Source organism: Atheta coriaria, unplaced genomic scaffold, assembly GCF_025399875.1.
Source record: "Atheta coriaria isolate IRGN ID8LTWV9N9 unplaced genomic scaffold, Caltech_Dcor_3.1 hic_scaffold_3_pilon, whole genome shotgun sequence".
Lineage (NCBI taxonomy): Eukaryota > Metazoa > Arthropoda > Insecta > Coleoptera > Staphylinidae > Dalotia > Dalotia coriaria.
The window spans coordinates 7832776-7854984 of NW_027045445.1; the positions used below are offsets into that span (position 1 = coordinate 7832776).

The window sequence follows — 22209 nt, forward strand, 5'->3', positions numbered from 1 at the left end:
TCAGCCATTTTAAACTTCCCGCCATTCTACTTCATTGTTACTTCTTCTGTGACTACAGACGCGTACGGAAGCAACTTCATTATTTTAGATATTCGCGAGCGAAGCCAAGGGTTAAAGCTAGTGATTCATATTTTTCTAGGCTATAAATCCACAAATGTCAAACATGCATGATATTGGTTGAAAAATTCACCACCAGATGGCAATAGTGGTACTTTTAAAGCTAACACATAGGTGGCGCTACTGGTGTGAATGTAAATATTATATTTTAATTTTTTTCGTAAAAATCTGATTTTTGAAGGGTTTTGTAAATTTTAAGGGCTGATTCTGCTTTGTATGATGCGCTGGTGTGGTTTGAGGGTGTTTTTGCCTGATTTTGTTCATGGATCGCAGTTTTTTTTGGTTTTAAAATAGAAAATACACCACAGATGTGGAATTTTGTTTTTTGAATGTTTTTATGTGTCCAACAGTCCGATCCTGGGCATCGCCGAGTACCACCATGCTGAGTACTTCGACGGCAGCCGCGTGCCCACGTGCCACACGCGCGCAAACACCTTCTGGCCGGCGGCGTACTTCCTCGGCAGCTGCGTGCTCTTCTTCCTGCTGCCGTTCATCGTCCTCATCGTCCTTTACCTGATCATCGCGCGCAACCTCATCTCGCACGCCGCCAACGTGGTGCTCAACAAGCACCTGGACAGTTACTCGATTCGCGCACGCAAACAGGTTATCCTCATGTTGGGCACCGTTGTGCTCTCCTTCTTCCTCTGCCTCATTCCATTTCGTGTCTTTACCATCTGGATCATCATCGTGCCCGAAGAGAAGTTCTACGCGCTTGGCGTGGAGAAATACTATAATATTTTATACTTTTGCCGGATAATGGTTTATATTAACTCTGCGATTAATCCGATTTTATACAATCTGATGAGTTCGAAGTTCCGCACGGGGTTTTTAATTTGTTCGGCCTGGAGGCGGCGTAGGCATGGGTTTAAACTCAAACGGGCGGCGCGTAATGGTACTTTTAGTACAACGGCGAATTCGAGACGTGATAGTTTGCTGCGGGCGGCGACTGTCAAAAGCACTGACAGCGCACGTGATCATTTGACAAGTGACAACGTCAATTCTGACAGTTCTGCTAAGTTAGGCAACCAACAACGCACACAGTCGGTGCTATTCAAACAAATGCCGTCTACTTCTATTGAAGAAACAGGGTCTGATGCGAGTGGACTGGACGGGAAGAAACGCTTTTGCATTTTACATAAAAATGTCATAACTGCCGCGCATCGTAAAGGCCGCAGTAAGTTTAAAATAAACAATGAAAATTTAGAGAATATTTCGTTGAAAGAAAATCGATTTTTGCGAAAAACACAAAAAAGTGAAGAAAGTTTTGTTTAAAATTACTTTAGATTGCAAATTGCACACCGAACAAAGTTTAAAATAGAATTAACAGGAGTGGAAGTACTTGATCCTTGTGACTAAGTTTCCTGGATTTCAAGGACAAAGGTGTTACCGTTACAAGTCTGCATTATCCTTTTAGGACTATCGATCTCACGTTTTCGGTGCGTTTGTCTTTCGCTGTCTTCAAATCTTAGCGAGGCGTTAAGCTGTCATCCTGTCTTTTCCGGGAATTATTATTGAAAATTCAAAAATTATTACTCAAACAGAAATTGGACCCAAAATCATGACTTTTGTTGACTTTCTTCAACTTTCGAAGATTTTTATAAAACTTTTTCTTTTAAAATTAATCGTTTCGGTCAAATAGGAAAATTATTCACTTGCCTCCAGCGCTTTGAAACTCCCACGATCAAAACTTTCAACTAAAGCTCCTGCAAAGGTCCTTTTGAGGTCCTTCCGGTCTGGACCCACATGCGGTACGCCACCAGCTTTGTTATGACACTCTTCATCATTTGACAACGATTTACTCCTTGAAATCACATTCTCCCATCCTTTTTTTTGCTCCCACGGCTGCCGAGAAGGACAAGGACACACCTTACACACCTAGGACGACTGCGGACACACAAGGACACATTGGGGAGACACATTCATGAGGTTCGGCAAGGTTTCGCATGCAAAGTGCGTTAATATCCGTGCGTCACGCGCTTTTTACCTGCGCAGGATAAGGATTTCCAGGATAGCATGGATTTCAGTACTCATGATGATTTATCACCAACTCGTGCGCTACATTTCAATTTCTTCAACCACAGAATCAAAATTTGCAATCGCTGCGGCTATAAATATAAATGTAGTTCGGGGAGTCCTTAAAATCAAGGACATGCAAAAGAAATAAAATTATTTACGCCATAAAATGTGACAACTGCCAAAGATGACTAGATATATTAATGTTACTTATTTCTATTATGACTTAACGCGTTGGGTACTTAGGTATTAATATTTAATTATTCGTAGGTTGTCGGCCATTTTGAATAACAAACACTTAATGATTTACTTGTTAATAATACGACAAATAGTGATATTTGCTGATACATGACAATGTACGCGTTGCATTTGCATTTTATTCATCGTTCATTTATTTATAAATTATTTATAAACATAATTCATTCATTCATACAACTGTATTGTGTGTGTTAACGTAGGCAACTCATTATGCACTCACTACATTCGTTTTCATCAACATCAACAGAAACATATTAAATACTAATTAATAAACTTATAATACATGTTTACCGAATATATACAATACATAAATAAACAATACTATACAATACGTATGTAGAACTTATCTGTATTTGTAATAAACATGCTTGTAGACATGTAGCGCCATCTAGATGCAACTCGCCACACTTCAGTGTTTATCTATTTGTCTTTAGATTGCACCGCATTGTGTTTAGATACACGTAGACAATTTTAAACACACACGGTGGTGTTGTGAGACGAAATGTTTGGTTATGTTGCAGCCCGATATTGGCCATCACCCAGTTCAGCTACGAAGAGTATTTCGACGCTACCATGGTTCCAGTTTGCTTCAGCCTAGCAGAGACCTTTTTCGCTTCGATGTACTTCATCCTCACGATGACGATTTTCTTCTTTCTGCCTCTACTGATCCTCATTGTCCTCTACGCCATGATCGCCAAGACGTTGATGGACCATCCGAATTTAATGACTGCCTATCGCAACAACGCACTGCCATCGCAATCTGTAATCAAATATCGTAAACAAGTCGTCGTTATGTTGGGCACTGTTGTTTTAGCATTCTTTGTTTGTTTATTGCCATTTAGGGTGCTTACTCTGTGGATTATTCTTGCGCCTGCGCATACGATTACAGATATCGGTATAGAAGGTTACTACAATTTGATTTATTTCTGCCGCATTATGTTTTACATTAATTCAGCGATAAATCCGATTCTGTACAACATAATGAGCTCGAAGTTTCGCGGTGGGTTTTTGCGTGTTTGCGGTTTTCATGCGAGGATGAAACACAAGAATGCTGATATTAATAGGAAGAATACTTTCAATACGACGTCGAGTACGAATACATCCAGTCAGCACACGTCGGAGAGTTTGTTTTCCAGATACTCGAGTAAGCACAAACAAAAACATGATAAAACTGATAAGGAAGAGAAAAACTTGGAAAGAGATTCGTTTAAGAGCAAGAACGATGTGTATGTGAGGATTATTACGCAAAAGGATAAAGATAAACATTTCGCAGCGCCATCTGAGAGTTTTGTGTGAAACTATTCATGTCATGTTTACTGTTTAATGTTGTTATTTTTTTATTTTGTGTTTTAACGAAATGAAACGAAACGAAAAGTGAGATTGTAACCTAATTAATTGAAAGTAATGCGAAAACTCATATTATGAGACACAACATAACCTAATATAACCTATAATTCATCAGCATGTGGATTTGCTCAATGAGATGTTCGCAAAGTGTTGTAAAGTGTTGAGATAAGTTTTATAAGCGAGAAATGAAAAGAAAAAGACAAAATCAAAATGAAAAGACATGAAAAAGATTGGAATCGTTTAGCGTTTTATACGAGCGAATGGTTGATAACAAATCTAGTCTTATTTTTTAACAATTTATGTTCCTACAGACGGAAGAATTGATGGGTTGTGTGAAGTTGAAATTGTTGGTAATTGTTGAAACAAAAACTGTTGGAAACTGTTGGATTTGGAGCGATTTTTAGTCAATGGCAACAATATCTATGCATATATTTTGTATAAATATACTGTATATATGGTAAATGTAATGAGAAAATGATGAATAAACGTTTTTAATGTATCAATAACTAAATTATCAATAAATTCAAATTGTTTTGTTGTGTAGTATTGGAAATATTGTTTTTTAGGTGTAATGTTGGTTGCCAAGAGTTAAATCGGCATTTTTATTAAAATATTCGAACAAATGTTTAATAAAATACATTTTTAATATAATTTAACTATTTAAATAAATATAATTATTATGTGTAATAATAATCGTATATTTTAAAAGATTTTTTAATGTTATTATCACAAATTTAATTTTTACTATCCCATCCATATGAACCATAAAATTTAACACAAAATAATGAAAATTTACAATAAAAAAGGTTTATTATATGTTGTTTGTATAAATGTAAAAGAATTACAAGAAATAAATAATTTTTAAACCATTTTATTTCATTTTTATCGTGTACAATAAGTTGCCTACCTCTAGGCGCAAAAATATCCCTGCCACACATTACCCCTGCCTTCGCGATAGTCAATATTGTTGCAGGTGCAAATAATTAATTAAAATCACGTGTATTAACCAAACTAAGCGTTGATTTAACTACACTATATACCTAGGTAAGTCTCAGAAGCATTGTTCACATTTTTCCTTCAGTTCTTTTCCTACTACGCGTTCTTTTCGCTGTCATTACATAAGTTCGTCTATAACCTAACATTTTTCACGACGAACGAAACTTCACAAACTTCAAATTATAAGCGACACACACAAATATTAGTTTAGTTTTATTTAGATATTAACCAGTAACAATACTGTAAAATTCCAGTGTATAGAGCGTTCTTATCATGGGCAACACAGTGTCTGCTGCAGACATTGCAGCATCACACATTGTCTATCCAAATCAACACAAAGATGGACAAGCAACACAATCAAAGGTACCCCCTGGGCATCCACATGTTCAACATGGGAATTATGCAGCTGGGGAGATACCTCCAGAATGCCCAATGCATCAGAAACAAGCTCCTGTAGCTGCGCCAGCTCCTGCACAACCTGTGGCTGCTTCAGAATGTCCTGTTGGATATGGAAAAGGAGATGTTAATCCTTTAAACATGGTAAGATTTATTTATTTGATGCATAGTCAACATATTCATTGTTAATTATGAACGAAATAATGACATTTATGTTGAAATTCTGTGGTTTCTTAATATTTCAATGCTTTTCGTGTATAAGAAGTTGCCTACGTTAAATACACGTTCTAGAATAATTCACCGAAAGAAATTTCAAAAAACAACTTTTAAAACTTTATCTGAAAGGATTTCATTTGCAATAATGCAGTAAATACACTTTTTATTTATACACAAATTAATTTCACTATTTCTATTTTTCCAGATGCCACCAGCTAATCAGAAACCATCCCCTGATCAACCATTTCCTCTCCCAATCGACAGACAAACCTCCTCAATCCCGAAAGCAATCGTCAAAGAAGGCGAATCCCCATTCTGGGTGTATCCCAGCCAACAAATGTTCTGGAACGCCATGTTACGGAAAGGCTGGCGCTGGAAGGAGGAAGACGTCAAGGAGAAAGACATGGAAGCGATTATTAAAATCCACAACGCCAACAACGAGCAGGCATGGCAGGAGGTACTTAAATGGGAGGCGCTGCATGCGAAAGAGTGCTGCTGTCCGAAACTGAAAAGTTTCGGTGGCAAAGCAACCGATTATTCACCACGCGCACGTATACGTCAACTAATGGGCTATGAGCTACCATTTGATCGTCACGATTGGATTGTTGATCGATGCGGGAAAGATGTACGATACATCATTGACTACTACGATGGCGGATCAGTTGATACGAAATTTAGGTTTGCACTTTTGGATGTCCGTCCGGCGATGGACAGGTAATGCATATAAATTTAAACAACTATTAATAGTGTGCATTTCGACCTGGAGTTGCAAATGATTTGAGGTTAATGTTAATAATGGATTCTTAAATGTTCTATTTTGGTTGCAGTTTTGAAAATATCTGGGACCGAATGAAGGTCGCATGGTGGCGATGGCGCTACAGCAACGAATAATGCAAGTTAAGCAATTTTCCCAAAGTTAGCCGCCATTTAGACAGTGTAATTAACCCAAAGTTTGATGCGAGTGTAAGTTCGCATTGTTTCACAACATTTAATTAAATTATTTAAACGATCAATGTTATTATCGCATCGGTCACGCTCTTGTGAGTTAATAAACAAATAGGAACAACATATCCGACGAAGAAAACAGTCCCTTTTACTTAAAACTGATTTAAAAATAACTCGCTCACTTTGTTAACTTTAAGATTTAGTTTAGATAAACGTGTAACACGCGAGCGGTGGTAATTTGTGTAAGAATTACCTCGCGGGTTAGTTTAAGATGGTGGCCGATAAGAAAATCACCGTCACAAGGTGCGTGCTTAATGAAATTACCGCCTGTAATTGATTATTATGCAAATCGCGCTTGCAACAAGTTGTTTCACGGTTTAATTTTATGTTTCCGATCAATTTCTTTTGTAAAAATTGAGTGATTGTCACTTTGATGTATATTGTGTGGCCTATATTGATAGATGAGGGTATTCTATGCGTGATGGCGGCGGCTGTAGCGGTCGATAATACAGAGGGCGCCTGTCGCGCCGCCGTCCACGATGGTCGCCGGCTGATCGCACCCAAAACACGCACGCACACACAAACAAACGAACGCTCGCCGTCGCCAGCCGGATATATTTCCATCCAACAATAATCGAAAGCGACTCAATTGTGAATAGTGCGTGCAGCAATCTAGCGAAAAATTCACGTTTAACGAACAGTACAAATCTATCAACGTATATAAACCGCGCCGAAATTTGACAGACGACTCCGTTGCCAATTTCCCCATCGCTAGCGATTACAATAAACATTAAACGGTAAGGGTGTGTACTTGTGTGACAACCTGAGAGAAGTTATACTCGCGTGATGAGAATGTGCGCGGCGCGTAACGCCGACAGCCGGCGATAACGAAACCGTTGGTGTCGCGCGATTGTTGCATCGCCATCTTCGGATGCGCGCGTGTGTGCGTGCGTGCGAAAACCACTTGTTAGCCCGCGAGCAGCGAGGGTGCGCGCACCCGCACACAGTACCCACACGACGCTCCCGTGTGCTGTGTGCACTGTGCGGCACGGCGTGCAATTGTTTATTAAGAAAAACAACAACACACACGCGCATCGACACCGAACGGAAACGAACACGTTGAAGACTAGTCAGGCTGGCCGAAGATCTTCACTCGAAGGCTTCGTAGAATGATCGGGTGAGTACCTAACCTCAATACTCTACCACCCCATGTATTAGTTATAGGTTAGCATAGTATAGAAAACATTTTAAGCTGTAACTTGTATGATTTTAATGCGATTTGAAAAATTCAAACGTCATTTTATTCGTCGGGTCAACCCCAGGTATGTATCATGTTTATTATTACCGGGAATTTATATTAATGAGGTTAGGTTAATAAAACGCTTGTAAAGATAACGTATCGCCTGTATATGCGAATATTTTTCTATAATGAACATTCGTAGCCGCCATTGTTTTTATGTTTGTATTGCGCGCGTGTGTGTGTAGCAAACAATAAAATCGCCGGCGGGCGTTTCGAGAGGGGCTTTTTTATCAGCCGCGACAGGGCGCCCCCATTGTTGCGCCTCTTCGCCATGTGCGCGCACTCGGCGCACAATCAACAGCGAATGTAATGAAACATGCTACATCGCAATATTGTAATCGCGCTCGTACTTTTGAATTAGAAACACAGCAGCGGCGTGTATCATGTATCAATATCACAATGAGTTCTACGCGTGTACGTAAAAGTTTACAAAACAACAGATAACATCTTTATTTTAAGGTTAAAATGTATTTGCGTGTATATTGGGTTGCATAATATTAGGCGCATGCGTATGGAAATACAGCAATAGTAATTGTAATTTGCGTTAATTGCGCTTGGAATTATTTAATGACTATTTACTTATTTACTCAGCTAATGAGCAATGGGGGCGGCGGGGGCGGTGCGTGTTGAACACAAAAACACCAATCAATGTATTGACGATAAAAGTTCGGGTTTTGTTCGACGATCAGGAGATTAATTATTTATTCATTTGTGTGCGTGAGTTTAAATTGAGTTCATCCAACACGAATAATCATCAATCACATTTTATTGCTACTAATTAATCACTCATTATCGAATTGTAGTTTTTGAAATTATTACTATTGATGTGATGTATAATATGCAAACACACTGTATGTGTTTATGAGTGGACATTATCACATGAGTGCATGCAGGCGCTAATTGAACGTAATAAAAGTTTGCTGCATTAATTAAATTATTCACTTAGGCGCGATTGGTTTCGCTTCTCTATCCAACTGTATTTTTTGGTTTTAATATGTAGATATTATTTAATATGCAATGATTTTCGTAATTTATTCATTTATTTATTAACGGCGCAATTAAAACCGCGCGATTAAACGTTGATTAAATGCAAATACTCGCGACTGTCCCACAGGAGGCTTTAAAAATTATTTGCAATTAGAACACAATTATTCAGAATTTGAATTTATATTCGGATGGGAATTAAAAATCGTGGAAATGTTGCAACATGTAGAAGTTAACTTGAATTTATGTTAATTAATTAATAACGTAATTAATTGAATTTGTTTCGTGTTGTAAGGACATTTAATTAGAATAAGTGCTTCTGTTTAGTGTTTTTTTTGATTTTATTTAGTTTCAAACATTGCAAGTGTAAGGTTTTTAAAAGTTTAAAAGTTTTTCATTCATTGTACAGATTTCTTTGGAAAATGAAAGAGTAGGAAAAGGCAAGGGAATGTAATTGTTAGTAATTACATTTTTAATTTCTTTAATTAAAACATGTCATCATCTATTGCTAGGTTAAGTAAATCTATATATATATATATATATAAATTGCTGTTCGTTAGTCTCGCTAAAACTCGAGAACGGCTGAACGGATTTATCTTATCTTGGTCTTGAATTATTCGTGGAGGTCTAGGGAAGGTTTAAAAGGTGAGAAAAATTCGAATAATTGCCGGGAAAATCCTTAAAACAGCTCTTTTCTATAGAATAAAATTTGACATTGAGATTCAATCATAGTTATAGTTAAATAGTTGAATTCGAGATGGCGCGCTGAAGTGCATTATTGACAAAACTTTATATGCATAATTTCTTTAAATTAAAATTGCTAATCTTATTGATGGAATTGACTCTTACTACGAGTATGTCTAGAACAAGAGAGTAAAACGAATTACATTTTATTAAACACTGCCGGAACGAAGTCGCGGGCAACAGCTAGTTCAATTATAGAAAAAACTGTTTTTTTCTTTTCTGGTTGTGAGGCATAAAAAGTGTACTTTAAACACGGATAACCAAAGCCGTGACTAAAGTACTTTAGTCACGGGCTTTAGCCACGGGGTGAATTTTAATTTAAAGAATTTATCACTTTAAAAATTAATAATTTTAATGTTTTTGATAAACAAAAGTAAAAAAAAGTAAAAAATTACGTTTAAAAGAAAAAACACAAAAAAACTGCTACAATTAGTCTTCAACTGATCGCTTTGACATTTGTAACATTTCAACCACCCCCATACCATTTCGTCAGTTAGATCCCCATTTAAAAACACAGATAGCACTTAAACGCCACTTGTTGTGTTGTAACACGCCAATACTCCTCACAATACTTACCTACAACTAACTAACTACTTGTTACACATTCGTGTCGTAATAGTTCACCTTTGCGGTCGTCATTTCGCCTCCGTGTGTATATTGTTTTCCAATCGATCGCGCATCGATTACAGACATTACGGCCATTATCGACTGCGGCCGCATTACATGCATTACGGCCATTAGCCGCCGAGGGGGCAGTGAGCATTGAGTGCGCGCCGGTTTACAATGCGAGGGGGTGTAATTTATTAAAGGCTTGTGTTTTTTTTGCTTCTCTCCTTCGTTTCACTCGACCTCTGACGCCGCGTCGCGTTTCGTTTCATGCATTGCAATGCGACGCAGAGAATCGATTTTCCAACTAGCAGCGCACAGCGAGCGACACATAAATAGATAATTACATTAATTGAAAACATTGAAGACATTAAGTTAAAGGACGTGTTTTAGGGGGTTTGATGGTGGTAATTATGGTTATCATGGAATTTTTTATGTGAGCATTAAATATTTATTGAATTTTTGATATTTTGAAGGTTTTTTCAAAGGTTTTTGGATTAATTTGGTATTATTATTACTAAATTTGTAATTTTTAGTAAAAATTTAATTTTTGTAATTTTTAAGACATTAGAAATGGTAATAATGCACTTTTGCGCCATCTAGAATTCGATTATTTAACTGTAACTTCATTTTAATCTCTATAAGAACTTTTATCCCTTATTTAACACCCTTTAAATTATAATTTTTAAGATTTTAATAGTTATTCTCCTTTTGTAGGCCCAAATGAATCCAAAAAACCATAAATCATCAAAATCCGTCCAGCAGTTCTTAAGTTATAAAGAATCTAACAAACATGACTTTATTTAAAAGCGCTAGTCTAGTTTATCTGATACATTTTTTTTTCATAAATTTAATATGAGTTCTTTTTTTACTCTACGTGACTTGTTTACCACTAATCAACATGGCCGCCGCTGTCATATGCGTTCCTCTTTTGTTTCGCGCTGTTTGCTCGCTAATCATGTTGACTTGGGCGCGCACTGACAAGAATAACCATTAAAATTGGTGACTCATGTTTTTTTATCATATTCTAATACCTTTTATGATTTTTACTATCTATATGGATTTTTAGTTTTCATTATTTTTGGATTCATACGAGTACGATCCTCTCGCCTCTTTTTTTATTTTTATTTTTATGTGTTGCGTTGTTGTTTTCTGTTTACGTGCGTTTTATACGTTTCGTTTGCGCGAGATAAAAATGGCGAAATTAATGTCGAACGCGCGGACACAAAGCTACGCAGTAAAGCCAAAGGAATTACGAGCAACGGGCGCTGGGAATTTCGATATTCATAATAGAAATCAAACACGCTTGTTTTCCGACGGGCCATAAACGCGTACGCGCCGTAAAAGCGCGTTTCTTTGAGTGCGAACGCAAACGCATTTTTTTCGTTTGTTTAACTTGGTTTTGGCAAAGATTTTTAAACGTATTTTTAGGGGAAAACTGCGTGGAGCGTAATTTTGGGCGGAAAATAATCGAGATATTTGCAAAAACTAAACAAAAATTTGCGACCTTTAACCATCAATATCATAACACGCGGACATAAAATTATATGAGATTTTTTGGACAACTATGAAAATGCCAATGATAAAGGTTAATAAAAATGATCAGCTTATTACCTTATATTTCGTCGTGAAAACTCTAATATGACCATTAAACAAATATTAATGACTTTAAAAAATTATATAAAAATTTAGAGAAAGCAACAAATTTTTTTTTAATTTAAAAATTTGTTTTTCTTTTATTGCTATTGATAAACCAAGTTTACTTTTGTAAAATTAGTAATTTTACACTGGTAATATGTTGCTATTATACAATAACCCAGATAAAAACCTTTATTCCTTATCCAATATCTCTTATTCCTTATCATTTATCTTTCATCCTTTGTATGAGCATATTTCCCAATAGTAACTATAAATTCTCCAAGGATATTAATATGTTACGCTCTCAGTCTCAATCTCGGACCTCGGCCGGTTTTAATTCGGTTTACTTTGTCGCAAAAAAGGACGCGGACGCGGGACGGTGGAGAATTTTTATTTTTACTCGCCGGATTTTAATCCTTTCGAGACGTATTAATCATGTTTGGACGCGGCAAGGATACGCGAACGCAAATAAACCTCCAGCGGCGCGCGTGCTACCAAATTGCTATTGAATTTTCGGCGAACGAGGACAATTCGATTAGGGTACAAAGAATCGGTTTCAAACGTTCAGGAGTAAATAAATTTTGAATTTGCCTAACAAAATCTTAAATAATTACTGTGTTTGTGTAGTTTTTAATAAAAATCGCTGAATAATTTACTTTTACTATATAATTAATGAAATAATTCGCACCTACATTGCATTAAACAGGAAAAAAATCAAAACATAATAAAATTAAATTAACGAAGCATATTTTATCGAAATATTAAATACTTTTTACACGTAAATACTGACCCCATCAAAATTTAAATTTTTTACAATTTGAATTTCGACGTTTCGTATTGGTATTTTATTCGATTCTGATGGCGGAATGCTCTGCTCCTCGCTGCGTAGGCAGGGCGCGCGCTGCACACACGGTGATTACTTCCTGGCGCAGGAAATTAACATTTCCTGCCGGCCGTGCATATTTCAAACGACATGCAACACCGTAGGGTACAACATATGTAGAACATACCTACTTACAACACATTAAATAATCCAGGCGAAAATGTTTAATTGAAAAGCGATTTAAGACCATTTCTACTTACGCCATCTATCATCCCATAGCTCACATTTTCTAAAAAATAATTTTTATTTAAATAAAAAATAAATCTAACATTTTCTAGTAAAAATAAAAGAAAAAGAAAAAGACTTTAATATCCGCATGTAAACTGTTTAAATTGATTTGCGATTGCAGACTTTTAGTGCACTGCGGTTTCGTAGGTTTTGTTGTCACGTCTCCAGTCGCAACCCTCCATCAATCTCCTCGTACGCGCGCGCGCGCTCTCGTGGTAAATCAATCGGAGCGTAAAATTGCCCCCTATTTAGTGAAAACCGATCGTCTGCTTTCCGCGTGCTCATCACCATGTCTGGCGAGAATAAACGAGATCATCGAACGCGTCAACCCCGCCAACCGCACGACGGCGCCCAACCCTTAACGTAATATACCGTTCATCTCAATCTCATCTTTCATCTTTTCTGTATTCATAATCATGACTTACAAGGTTTTTAAATTTAGATTTTGCACAGGGAAATTTACCCAAACTAACTATCGTAAAACATTAATATTTACGGAATTAAATTTTAATTATTAATTATTTTTGTTTCCTGTTATCGGATCGATAAAAGCTTTGCGTGGAAAAATGTCACAAACATCATAAATAATATATTTTAGACGAAAAATCTATACATAAATGAATTAATATTTGCTAGTTTTTTACCACAACGTAAGCTTATTCATTTTCAATTTTTATTTTAATTACTTTAGTCACGGACTTTAGTCACGGCCGTGTGAAAAGTACCACTTTTTGTGTCTAAAAATCATGGAAAAACTGGCGCTTTAAGGATGGAAGTAGAAAATGTAAAGTACTTTAGTCACGAGTTTTAGTCACGGCTGTGTATAAAGTACCACTTTTTGTGTCTAAAAATCATGGAAAAACTGGCATTTTACAAACGGAAGTAGAAAAATGTAAAATACTTTAGTCACGGGTTTTAGTCACGGGTCATGCACAAAACCCCCGTTTATATAAATAAATATCCAAATAAACCATGCGATTTTTGAGTTTTATCGAGCGTAGCGATCATCATTTCATTTATAGAAGAAACATTATTTATATATTGAGTATCATTTAAATAATTAATGAATTTTTGAAAACAATCGTCGATTAATTCGAAATGCAACGAATTGAATTTGTGTTTATCGCAACTTGAAACTAAACTCTGTGCTCTCCCCCATTCAATTCGATACGAATTTGAATGCATTTCTATTTCGTAATCACTTTGCCGCACGGCATGCGCGCATATTCATTCGCAATTTATTTACATTAAAAGCCATTATGACGCGCCGCTAATTACTCGGGGAATACGAGAACTCAAACCTCAATGCACCAATCGGATTCTCTGCGGAGCGCGCCCAGCCGGAGGGAGTTTGAGTTTGCAAAATGATGTTAAAATTAAAAACAATAACAACAATCGCGGTAATGATGGATTCTGTTGGTTAAGTATTAAATTAAAACCGATATAAACCGATATATAAATGTAATTAACAAAAGCGGAGCTAAAATATGATGTGTACTTATTAAACTTATTAATAACATTTTTTAAATATCAATTTTCTTCATTAATCTTGCACTTTGCACCCACATTAAATGTCTTCCGTCTTTTTGTCTCACCTTAATCTGAATCTAGTGTATTTTAGTGTATCTTACATCTTATCACACTTGTCTGCTGATTTATTTACATTTATCACGTTGTACGTTTGTCCATTTTGTTTAATTTCTCTTTTTCTTGCTCTTTTCCAGGGGCTTGAACCTTATTCGACAATTCAAGGTGAGTCTCTATTATTCTCTTCTATTTACCTAATTATTTCACCTTTCTATCATGCTTTAATAAAACATTTCTCAACTTTTTAGTCTGTAATGTAATTCTGTGTTAAATGTTACGCTTTATATACTCGTACTTGTTATGAATATGAATTTGCGTATAAATTCAGTTTTGGTGTATAATATAATCGTGTGACATGATGTCGATGTTATCAAACTTTTGCGGTGTTCGATAAATACGAGATTAGAAGATTAAAAGGATAATTGTGACGAGGTTTGTTGTCGGTTTTAATCCGTTGCGGTTTATGCTGAATACGAAATTTTCATTTTCAAGGATATTCAAGGCATTTTCGTGCAATACGCTCATCTTCATTAATCATAGACATGTTTGGCAAGAAAAAACGACACAACGAACGAACGGACGAACATTTCGGGGGTAAAGTCATTAGTTAGTTGTTTTTTTCTTGTCTGGTTCGTTGGATATGATAATGTTAATATTCTGTTGGCATGCAATAACTAAGTAGGGTTACCAAACTTAGAAAAACTCATTAAACCTTGACCCCAGAAATTAGTACAATCAAATTAAAGCATTAAACATCTTTAATTTTATTAATTTTTAGTTTTTTCACGATTTGAGACACATAAAACGATAATTTAAACACGGAGGGTCAGGGATATGACTTTAGTCACGGGCTTTAGTCACTGGGTGGAGCTTGCGCCTGCGCATTTCATATAAAAAATACAAATACATAATCCCCAAGTGACAATGGAGTAGAAGTAGAAATATTAGCGTATGCATCACGTGGCTAAACATTGTTAAAAACTCGATTGATTAAACACTCGCTACACTTACTCTTAATTAACTTCGAGAGAAAAACCGCTTGATTTACGTTCCTTATTTAAGAACTTCTTATATTACTGATCCTATAATTATCCCTACTAATATTATAAATGCGAATGTCCTGATGTTTGTTACACTTTAACGCAAAAACTACTTAACCGATCATCATGAAAATTTGTACACATATTCTTAGTGGTCTCCGAATGGTTATAGGCTACTTTTTATTTAATAAAAAAAATATTTTTTAAATAAAATAAAGAAATTGTTTAGCCTATAATACCTCTGCATCTGGCTATTTGACTACTTTAACGCCATCTAGCATTCCAGCAATGAAGCTCAAACCTAAGTACTATAGTACCATCACACTGTATTATCACACTGTATTACCGACAGCTACGTCAACATCAAATCCAATTGACTACACTATGGAGACTGTACATTATACTTCCATAGACTATACTTTCAGCCATTTTAAACTTCCCGCCATTCTACTTCATTGTTACTTCTTCTGTGACTACAGACGCGTACGGAAGCAACTTCATTATTTTAGATATTCGCGAGCGAAGCCAAGGGTTAAAGCTAGTATAATTATGAAGCCCATAATCCCGCCTAAATTTATTCTTATTAATTAATAATACAAAATTTAATTTACCTTATTATATCCCATCCAAGATGCTTGCCTGTTTTTTAAGTTTTTAATCAGCCAAAGCCCTTAAGTAAATTTTATGTTACTTTCCAGGTTAATTCAAGTAAATGTCCCTTGTTAATATCCTTACGCCCATACAGCGCGTATTATTAACCTGCAGCAATTCGAAATAAACTCTAAATAAACACAGCGTCTCTACGCGCAAAGTCCAAAGTCTAACTAACTAGCCATAAAACAAGAGATAAGCCCACTTGCTGTGTAAGCTATACCAGCGCAGTAATAATAATAATTGCCCGCATCATTGCCGCAAATATTGCAGCGTGCAACATTTAGACGGTGCCGTGTGTAGGCGCTGGCGCGCAGGTAAAATATGCATCCGCATTATTTATTGTTAAATAAACGCGCGCAATGCGGCTTTCCGGTCGGCGGCGGCGGCGGCGGCGACTGCCGGCGGGGCAGGAAGCGGAAGCGAACTTGTTGCGCCCGGCTTGCTTTTGCCGACTTTATCCAAATATAGAAAATCAACATCAACATGCGCGCGCGCAGAACAAACAGGGTGAAAGGTGCAAACTCACACAGTGGGGTGGTAGGGAAAGGAAAAAGTGAACAAGAAGAGGTTATTATTATGGTTGTATGGTTGATTCAATTAGGTTTTCGGTTGTTATTGTGTGAGCGTGACGAGAATTTTGATTTGAAATGGAATTGTATATAGTTTCAACCGGTTTTCTAGAAAAATTTAAAGTTTGGTTAGTTACACCTTATATAACTCAAGAACCGCTGGACAGATTTTGATGATCTATGATTTTTTTGATTCATCTTGGTCCAGAATAAGATAATAGATTTTAAAATATTGTAAATTATGATTTAAAGGGTGGTAAATAAGGGATGAAAGTTAATATAGAGATTTAATCACAGTTATAGTTAAATAATTGAATCGTAGATGGCGCAAAAGTGCATTATTAGCATTTCTCATGTCTTCAAAATTACAAAAATTGTATTTATGAAAAACACTTTTGCGTTATTCTAATCAATAATTAATATAATGAATAATTACAACTAGTCAAATATTATTCCATTGGTGTTTAATGTCGCCTGTGCTATATATTAGTTTGAGACCAGATAATTAATTATTCCCCTCTCGGATTGGCGTGGTCATCATAAATGGGGTCGTGATGGTCATAACGCGCGTATGAATAATAACTCCCCAACTACCTATGCTACTATCGTGTAGCGTAGCCTGGTTGCATTTTAATGCATTGCAAGTTGCATAACATAACTTGCGACGCAAAATTCGACGCAGAGTTTAGACGAGGTCATAGAATAACAGAATGCAAAGTCCAAGTGCAAAGCATCAGGGGTGCGGGTTTTCGGCGAGTGCCGCCAGCGCTATTGCATTATAGATGGCGCTGCGAGCAACAAGCGAGAGAACAAAGCGCGGACGCAGCGCAAAGACGTAGGCGGTGGTAGTGCAAGAGGTCGCGATTAATTATTACTTAGCGTGCCTAGGACTCACTCCCGGGGCGGACAAACAGGGTTACCATACGTGGAACAATTATTTCGGCGCCAAGTTTAATGTCAAGATTAATATTTGATGTTTTATTAGTCAATATTATGTTTTAACGTATAAATTGGTTATAGTTATGGCGTAATATTCATGTTGGAATATAGATGGCGTTGTATGTTTACTCTGGGTGGGCGATTTGTGTTGTGCGGCGTAAAACGTCTTTAAGCTCGCCCGCAGACGTCGATATTGCACACCGGAGAGACGTTTTCGTCGAATCGCAATTAATATTTAATGCGCCGGTTGCGCACACGTTTATCCACACGAGTGACGTCCGTAAAGTATGTAACCTCAACATACACACACACAAACACGCATACACGTCACGGAAAGCTCTTTAAAACAACTCACGAATATACAATGCGTTTATATTTTGTTTGGTTCTAAGGAATAAATTTATTTTTTTTTAGTTTTTTTTTATTGAAACACTCTGTATTTATCGTATAAAGGTATTACGATCAATTTATTATTTATTTGTGCATTTATTTATGACCATCATGCGCTCAAACTTGAAGAGAGATAAAACGCTTAATACTAGTAATATTTCAAACGTGTTACAACAAAATGGCGGCGAGACAACACGTAAAAATGAATTTACGCGCGTACTTAAAGTGGACATAATCACTCTGTAAACATTTTTAACACTGGGTATTTAGACATGACATCGTAAATTACTCAAATTTATTTTCAACTGGCGCTATAACCTCAAAAAAATCATGTGTGCAGTTCACACGAGGTAGTAATGATACCTTCAGAACACTGCACTGCGAGAGAATCAGACGAAAGTAGGATCAGGAGTGGGATAATTTCAGGGTTTATTTATTCTAATATTGGCATCAAGTGTAATATTCGTAGTAACTATATTAAGTGACAGTGGCTAAACGACAGCATGACAGACGAGATTGAGTCTTTAACAACGTTTTTAATCGCGAGCTGCTTACGTTATTTTAAATTTTATATTCTAATCTAATAGCGAATTTTCCAATTCGATTGAATAAAATGGGCAAAAATAGAAAAATCTCACTTTTTAGCACTTTTAGTGGCGTTTTTTGACCTTTTACTGCTGGAAACATAATTATTTTATATTTTTATCTGATAGAGAATTTTCCAATCTTTCATAATCAACAATTCGTTGGCAGCTATCTCTTTTAGTTTAAGAGATATGAATTTTTGAAAATCGTCGAAAAAAAGTATCAAGCACCCCCCCTTGGCAATTTTTTCTTAAGAATTAAAATTTCATCTCTCAGATTTCCGTTTTAACTATCTTATATGATAGAAAATAGTCCGTAGATTAAGACGCTGCGATCAGATCTTAATTATCTCTTTTAGTTTACGAGATATTCGCGATTGAATAAAATGGTCAAAAATTGCAAAATGTCACTTTTTAGCACTTTTAGTCGCATTTTTCGACCTTTTACGGTAGGAAATATAATTATTTTATATTTTTATCTGACAGAGAATTTTCCAATCTTTCATAATCAACAATTCGTTGGTTGTTATCACGTTTAGTTTAAGAGATATGAATTTTTAAAAATCGTCGAAAAAAAGTATCAAGCACCCCCCCTTGGCAATTTTTTCTTAAGAATTAAAATTTCATCTCTCAGATTTCCGTTTTAACTATCTTATATGATAGAAAATAGTCCGTAGATTAAGACGCTGCGATCAGATCTTAATTATCTCTTTTAGTTTACGAGATATTCGCGATTGAATAAAATGGTCAAAAATTGCAAAATGTCACTTTTTTGCACTTTTAGTCGCATTTTCGACCTTTTACGGTAGGAAATATAATTATTTTATATTTTTATCTGACAGAGAATTTTCCAATCTTTCATAATCAACAATTCGTTGGTTGTTATCACGTTTAGTTTAAGAGATATGAATTTTTAAAAATCGTCGAAAAAAAGTATCAAGCACCCCCCTTGGCCATTTTTTCTTAAGAATTAAAATTTCATCTCTCCGATTTCCGTTTTAACTATCTTATCTGATAGAAAATAGTCCGTAGATTAAGACGCTGCGATCAGATCTTAATTATCTCTCTTAGTTTACGAGATATTCGCGTTTGAATAAAATGGGCAAAAATTGCAAAATGTCACTTTTTAGCACTTTTAGTGGCGTTTTTCGACCTTTTACTCTATGAAATATAATTATTTTATATTTTTATCTGATAGAGAATTTTCCAATCTTTCATAATCAACAATTCGTTGGTAGCTATCTCTTTTAGTTTAAGAGATATGAATTTTTGAAAATCGTCGAAAAAAAGTATCACTTCAAAAACTGAAATTATTTGCTTATTTTGTAATTTAATAAAAATATGTCTTGTTTGTGTACGTAATTGAAACGCTCTCTCCTCTCGTGATTAAACCAGCAAGGAAATAATTTGATTAAGCCCCGCCCCTTTGCCTCCTAACGTTGTTTGTCGCGCGATTCGCGATTGTTTGCGATTGTTAACATGCGCGTGTGTTTCATGTATGAATAACGTATGTGGATTCGTGTGTTATGTTGTGTTTATATGGGGTTAGGGTGAGTGTGTGTGGGTGTGTGCATGCCGCCGATTTCAATTACGCGCCGTGCTCGCGTTAATAAGATGCATTTACGCCGCGCGCTTATAATTGCCGATGATTGCCAATTATCGACGCAATTTTGCGCGCAAACACGGTGCGAACGTGCGTAAACACGAGGAGAAATTAACTTTTTACTGCGAAACTCTAATATACTGCGACACTTTGTATACGGTTCAAAGAGGAACGAGACTATAAGGCATAAGCTACACTTTTGAAGTTTATAAATTTTTAATTTAATTTTTCTTAAAAATTTTAATGATTATCATTAAAAATATTATAAATAAGTGAAAACAATTATTTATTAGTTGTTTATCTGAATTTTTAATACAACTTTGAAGAATATTTCAAATTAATTATTGGTCAATATTGATGCATGTGTGACGTTAGCCTTAGATTATTTTTTAAACACTGTACGCTAGCGACGTCTACAGGACTGACCAGGTGTTTGATTTGTATTGTTTGCGCATGATGGCGGTTGAGCGGCAAAGTTGCTCTGCTTGGTATTGAAAAAAAATCGTATAAACTTAATTAATTTTGACAGTAATCGTGTAGTGTTATTACCAATGCATAGTTTAGTATCTTGTCCGCGTTGTAAGAGTGTTGTCTTTGTGCAGTGTTGTGTATTTCGTGCGTTACGGGCAAAAACATCTTGTCTAACCTGTAAGTATTTTCGCATGGTCGCAACAGGCGAGAAGTACAGATATCGAATATTTACTATCAGTATCAATGTATTATCTTTGAGAAAAGTCTACAATTTGATATAGTCTCACGGACAGGCTGTGATATGCTTCCCAACTTAATACATATTTGCAAAGTACAATTAATTTACAAAACATGAAAATTTGCATCTTTATTTTTATTTATTTTGGATTTATTTTGGTTTTAGGTTAGTGCAAAGAAGATTATTTCGTAGCGGTGTAAAATGCCTGAGAAAGTCTGCAATCCACTTTCATTCAAGGCATGGTTTCGAGAAAAGGTTTGATTATATTTAATTTGATTATTTTTCATATACGTTCAGTTTTCTTGAATTTATTTATCTTCGTGAGAATTCTGTTTTAACACGTTGAGGACGGCGCGGTTTTTGGGTGTCTGTCGCATCGGGCGGCGTTTGCGCATTTTCAACTCCGTCTAATTAATTCAGCTGTGCGCCACTGGTGGTTATGCATTGCTGTATCAAAAAGCGATTGTTTTTGCAGTTGCGTCGCCATTTATTTATTTTCTTTGTAATGAATGCCTTTATCTTTAGAGTCCGACCGAAACTATGTGCGAACTGAGATGGCAAGTGACGACCACGACTTAGCCGCGAGTTAGCCGAACGACGCACGATAATTCACGAACACTGAGTTTCGGTTCTGCCAAAAGTTTCAGCTAAAACTGAAACTTTGGTCGGTCACTATTTATTATAATATGTAATCTGAGTGACACATTTGATGACAAAGATGCAAGGCCCTGATTGTATAGGTGAAACGAGGAGAAAATATAACCTAACCAGTGGCGTAGTCAAAAATGAATAAGTCTCGTTCCAAATGAGCCGTGTACCACCGGTGGTACACGCCGTCCCACAGACCAGACGCGTGTGTACCACCGGTGGTACACGCCGTCCTCAACGTGTTAAAATATAGAATTTATTGCATTTGCAATAAATTTCAACGTTTTCGTCGAGTTGCAATTAACATTTCGTCTTGAATTATTTTACTTTGGTACAAAGTTGTACCTTGAAGGGTTCCATCAAATAAACAAACAAATATTTGCAAATTTGATTGATATGCGTTGCAATAACTGATAAACAGCGAATGTCTGAAATGATCACAATGCTTCTCATTGTCTCTCAACTCGCGAAACACTCGTTACATTCATGACCGTCATGAGAGTGCGTTACTGTTGCTAACTAAGGGTGAACTCACAGGTAAATCGGGATATTCGAGCTGTAACATCACTTTACTATCCATTATCGGTTCATCTAATGAAGATTATATCCTCAGTGCTATACCGAGTGTTTCAAACACTTAATCCATATTGAAAATACCGTATGCATTAGAAACTAATTAACTATACGTTTGAGTAATTATATTTTATGCGATTCTGTGGTTAGTTTTGTGTAATTGTATTATTCGACGGATGTTTGGCTTGCGATTGGGGTTGTCATGCATTGTTTGATGTGATGGTTAACACAATATGTATATT

The 22209-nt window shown here is 36.1% G+C and overlaps 3 protein-coding genes across 8 annotated transcripts in view; all 3 read left to right on the plus strand.

The window, feature by feature from the left end:
- The window catches only part of ETHR (ecdysis triggering hormone receptor), a 37895-nt gene extending 33649 nt beyond the window's left edge, over positions 1-4246 (plus strand). The window contains exon 3 of one of the 2 annotated variants that reach the window (XM_065299122.1): positions 468-2996. In XM_065299122.1, coding sequence (XP_065155194.1) covers positions 468-1389 — 922 coding nt within the window. In that variant the 3' untranslated portion in view covers positions 1390-2996. Of the gene's footprint in view, positions 1-467 lie in introns of both variants that reach the window. The other variant, XM_065299123.1, reaches the window with a different exon arrangement.
- A 393-nt stretch (positions 4247-4639) lies between these two features.
- On the plus strand, positions 4640-6427 carry LOC135789428 (holocytochrome c-type synthase-like). Its single transcript, XM_065299261.1, has 4 exons — positions 4640-4779; positions 4986-5271; positions 5549-6057; positions 6171-6427. Exons 2-4 carry the CDS (start codon positions 5005-5007, stop codon positions 6232-6234), a joined length of 840 nt encoding a protein of 279 aa, XP_065155333.1. The 5' UTR covers positions 4640-4779; positions 4986-5004; the 3' UTR covers positions 6235-6427.
- A 905-nt stretch (positions 6428-7332) lies between these two features.
- heph (polypyrimidine tract-binding protein 1 heph) overlaps positions 7333-22209 on the plus strand; it is a 110729-nt gene continuing 95852 nt past the window's right edge. Inside the window, exons 1-2 of one of the 5 annotated variants that reach the window (XM_065299475.1) lie at positions 7381-7465; positions 14396-14423. In XM_065299475.1, the coding sequence (XP_065155547.1) occupies positions 7458-7465; positions 14396-14423 (36 nt within the window). In that variant the 5' untranslated portion in view covers positions 7381-7457. Of the gene's footprint in view, positions 7466-14395; positions 14424-20497; positions 20686-20911; positions 21002-22209 lie in introns of those variants that run through there. The other 4 variants (XM_065299474.1, XM_065299471.1, XM_065299473.1 and 1 more) reach the window with 4 other exon arrangements.